The sequence below is a fragment of the Octodon degus genome, unplaced genomic scaffold (assembly GCF_000260255.1).
Source record: "Octodon degus isolate 3935 unplaced genomic scaffold, OctDeg1.0 scaffold00032, whole genome shotgun sequence".
In the NCBI taxonomy this organism is placed as follows: domain Eukaryota; kingdom Metazoa; phylum Chordata; class Mammalia; order Rodentia; family Octodontidae; genus Octodon; species Octodon degus.
The window spans coordinates 1,700,057-1,704,641 of record NW_004524608.1 but is presented as its reverse complement, the minus strand read 5'-3'; the positions used below and the strand labels follow the sequence as shown (position 1 = coordinate 1,704,641).

Genomic DNA, 4,585 nt, shown 5'->3' with positions numbered 1-4,585 from the left:
ATGATGTCAAAGAGACAAACACACATAACACATTCAAACTCCTGATGTTTCTTCTGTATGGAAAATGCAGTCAGTCAAATGAAGAGTCTAAAGACTACTTTGCCAGACTTTGCCAGGCCTAAGTTTGTTTTTTTTTCCCCTGTGTTTTTCAGACAGGGTCCTGCTCTACATTTCAAGCTGTTTTTATTGTTTTTTTTTTTTTTTTTTTTTTTTTGGTGGAACCGGGGATTGAACTCAGGCCCTTGCACTTGCCAGGGAAGTGCTTATTCTACTGAGCCATCTCCCCGGCCCTGGTCTTGAGCTCACTTTGTATCACAGGCTGTCCTCAAACTGGCAGTGACCCTCCTGCCTCAGCCTCCTGAGTGCTGGGATTAAGGTATGTACCAGCCACATCCGGCTAAAGTTTCTAAAGAGTGAAGAGAAAGTAAGGGCAGGCACTAGGAAGCAAATCTGTGTACTGCCACATGCATCTGTGGAGACACAAACCTGTTTAGCACTGGCTCTCCTGACTAAGGATTTAAAGAAGAGTTAGTAACCCAGTAATGGCTCCCCAGTGTTTACCTTTGAAGGGAAAGCAAGGCATATCCTGAACAGTATAACAGCCTCCTATGAGAAACCATCACTGTATTTACAGGTGTCTGTCTGTTCTTACCCACCGCAGTGCCTTGGGGCAAATGCATGTTTCAGAAAACCCAGGCTCACCTGGCTTGGGCCTTAGCAAGTCCCTGAAAGCACATGGCTCAACTTCCTGTCACCACTCCACAGCCTGCAGCAGGAGCCAGCTCCACAGCTATGTGCTGGGCTTTGTCATTGATCTTTTTAGCACTGATTTCGCTATAGAGTTTTCCTTCTGTCTCTGAGAAGCACCATGCAGAAAACAGCCTGAGGCCCTTCTCTGGGACAAGGAACTGAGGGCAAAGGACAGGGCTACATGACACAAACCTCCACTGTGCACTTGGTCAAACACCCAGGGCTCACCCACTGTCCTGGGGTAAACGATTCACATGGATTATTATCAGTAACATGACCCCACCAGTGGCAGATCAAATTCTAATGTGACAACTGAAAAGCAAACAGTGCTCTCTCTGCTGGTTAATAAATCAGAATCAACTAAAAAACAACACTTTAAATACCACATCATTGGAAACTCCTAGTAGCCATGTCCCCCTCATCAGTTACTTTAAAAATAACAGTCATTAACAGGAGAAAGAGCAAGTACCAGGCTCACTACTGCAGGCTACTGGACTGCTTGGATTAAGCGCTGCAGTTCACAGGGAAGCACTCCAGGCCTTCCCTTCAAGTCACTGAGTCCTTTTTCTTCCGGAATGGGGACTTTAGCCGCTTCCAGACACTGCTTTTGGGTTTAAATTTTTTCTCCATGGCCAGTACTGCCTCCTTTTCTTTCCTACGTATTTCTCGGACAAGTGCATGGAAAACATCATCAATGTAGTAGCGGTATGCAGCCGAAGTCTCAAAGAAGGGACAACTGAATTCTCGAGCCAGAGCCAACCCTTCGTCCTTGGTGACCTTTAAAAGTAGAAATACAAGTAAATTTATAGTGGGAAACAATTACAACTATAAAAAAAATGAGGGACAGGCAACCCATCTGAGACCCCTGCTGTCTTTCAGGAGTTATTCCTATCCCTCAAAAATTTTACTACTCTCTAAAAAAAAAAGGGGGGGGCTATCTCAGCAGGAAGAGAGTGCAGCTCTCCAAGTGTGCAAGCTGAGGGAGTCCACAAATGGAGGGACCCTATTTCATGATTCCTAAGGTTGCTTCCACCTTTAATATGCAATCTTCATTTTCTTTATGCTTTTCATTTTAAGAAAGAAGAGCCTGGCCAGGGAGATGGCTCAGTAGAAGAAGCGCTTCCCTGGCAAGCACAGTGGTCTGAGTTCAAACCCCAGTCCCGCCAGGAAAAAAAAAAAGAAGACCCTGCTTATGGTGTGCATATCTGTAATCCCAGCACTCAGGAGACTGAGGCAGAAGCATCTCCTTTAACTTGAGCCCCACCTGGTCTACATAGTAAGTTAAAAGTTTAGGCCAGCCTAAACTCGACAGTGAGACCTTGTCTCAAAAAGGAAAAAAAAAAAGAAACCCAAAATTATGGAATAAGGATTTTTATTTTTATTTTTTTGCTCCGAATACCCTCAGGGCTTGTTTGGCTGGCTGGAGAGTTGTGGGGATCGAACTAGAGCCACCTGAGGCTGACAGCTTGGTGGAAGCAGCCACTTAAAGAACTGAGCTAGGGCCAGGCCCCCTAGAATCCCAAAATTGATGTAGCCAATTATGGATATGCCATAATGTCTCCTAAATTTTTATTTGCTTTTTGAGACAGGGTCTCACTAGTTAAGGTCAGTCCTGAAATTGCTATGTAGCCCAGGCTGCCCTCGTAATCCTCAGGCCTCAGCTTCTGTGCCTAGCACTTTCTTCTGCTGGGTGGTCGGACTGGCTCTCATTTTCTACTACCACGAATAGTCTGGCAATGCACATTTTATATATAAATTTAGTCTTCCATGGTTTAACTAACAAGCATTATGAATTTACTGACAAAGGTTTGTACTATGCATTGCTTCTACTAGTAGTCATAGATGTACACGCTTCCTGTCACCCTTACCTCCACACCAAATGCACAAGTTTTTGATCTGCAGTGATATGGACTGAACCTGGACCTTGTGCATGTGAGGCAAGTTCTCTCCTGCTGAGTTACATCCCCAGTCCTTTTGAATCTTTTTTTTTTTTTTCAGAACCGAGGATTGAACTCAGGCCTTTGTGCTTGCCAGGCAAGTGTTTATTCTACTGAGCCATCTCCCTGGCCCCCCTTGAATCATATTTTGAGACAGGATTTTGCCAAGTTGCCCGGGCTAGCCTTGACCTTGTAATCCTCCTGCCTCAGCCTCTTTTCTTTCGTGGAATGGGGGATTGAACTCAGGCCCTTGCACTTGCCAGGGAAGCACTTATTGTACTGAGCCATCTCCCTGGCCTCTGCCTCAGCCTCTTAAACTCAGACTACAGGCAAGTGCCAGTACTCTCCCAGCTCTAACACAAAATTTTATTTTTTTATTTATTCAGAACCAGGGATTGAGGGGCCAGGGAGATGGCTCAGTGGAATAAGCACTTCCCTGGCAAGCACAAGGGTCTGAGTTCAATCCCTGGTTCTGCCAAAAAAAAAAAAAAAGAGAACCAGGGATTGAACTCAGGCCCCTATACTTGCCAGGCAAGCGCTTATTCTACTGAGCCATCTCCCTGGCCTCCCTAACACAAAATTTTAGTCTTTGCTAACTTATTCTAAAATCCTCTACATCTTTTTTCCTCTTCCTGAGTTCATAACTCTCACCACAGGAAGGGTACTCAAGTTGGAAGTTTGAAGTTTCTCCTGCTGCAACATAAACATTTTCATTTCTGAATTCTCAGGAGATGAACATTTCATGACCCTTTCCCTAATGGGTATTCTATCTGTCATTTGGTTATAATCTAGTGAATTCTGTCCTGTAAACTGATTCATAAAATCCAGATTTAATTCTTAGTAATAGCAAATTAGCAGACACAGGAAAAATTTCAAGTTTAGGGCGAAGCTAATATTGATTTTTCTATTTTAAGGTAAAGGAATAAATCTGTAAGTCAAAAAACAACAAAATGATTCATCCCACAAGTTTACAGTATTTTCTTTTCTATTTTCACCTGTCTTAGCTGTTTCAAGTCAGACTTGTTTCCCACAAGAACCACAGGCGTATCATCAGTACGTCGAACGCGATAAATAAGCTGTTTGAACTCCCGAACTTCATGGAAACTTCGGCGATCCGTGATAGAGTAACAGATAATAAATCCTTCTCCGGCCCTCATGTACTGATCCCGCATGGCTGTAAACTCTGCCTAGAAGGATACAAGGATCAGTAATGTATTGAGGCAGCTTAGAACCACAGAGTCTAGCTACTCATCCAGATTGAAGAAGAGGTACGCTGGTTACCTGCTATCCTGAGTCAGCGTGCATGGAAAATTAAAGAGATAAACTAGTGATCTCTGTGTAAGCCTTCCCCTCCCCTTTACTAGAGAGAAAAAATCTTATCTCATAGCATTCTGGGATTTAATACCTGCCCAGCTGTATCCAAAATGTCCAGATTGGCAGGCTCATCATCAATACGGATCCGGATTTTATAAGCATCTTCTACAGGAGAAAAAAAAAAGCTTACTGTGAACTCATATACAAAGGAAAAAATACCTTTATTATCCTTGTAGAAGGATAATAAATTTGAATCCAGCAGGAGCAACTTAGGGAGAGCCTTTCTAAAAGAGAGAGAGAGAGAGAGAGAGAGAGAGAGAGAGAGAGAGAGAGAGAGAGAGAGAAACCAGGTGTTAGAACACACACCTATACTTGGGAGGCTGAGGCAAAAGGACTGGTGTGAGTTTGAAGGCTGCTTAGGCTACACAGCAAGTTCAAGACCAGCCTGAAATACACAGCAGGATCCTGTCTCAAAAAGAAAAAAAAGGGGCTGGTGAGATGGCTCAGTGGTCTAAAGCACCTACTTAGAACAAGCTTAGCAAAGCACAGGGACTACGGTTCAATCCCCCAGCACCACATGCCAG

General features: G+C 43.8%; 1 protein-coding gene across 3 annotated transcripts in view; it reads right to left on the bottom strand.

The window, feature by feature from the left end:
- Nucleotides 1–303: 303 nt before the first annotated feature.
- The window catches only part of Rit1 (Ras like without CAAX 1), a 10,517-nt gene continuing 6,235 nt past the window's right edge, over nt 304–4,585 (bottom strand). For all 3 annotated transcript variants that reach the window (XM_023713680.1, XM_004629753.2, XM_023713681.1), the window contains 3 exons: nt 4,093–4,166; nt 3,683–3,874; nt 304–1,527 (listed from right to left, as the gene is read on the bottom strand). In XM_023713680.1, coding sequence (XP_023569448.1) covers nt 1,297–1,527; nt 3,683–3,874; nt 4,093–4,166 — 497 coding nt within the window. In that variant the 3' untranslated portion in view covers nt 304–1,296. The remainder of the gene's footprint in view (nt 1,528–3,682; nt 3,875–4,092; nt 4,167–4,585) is intronic.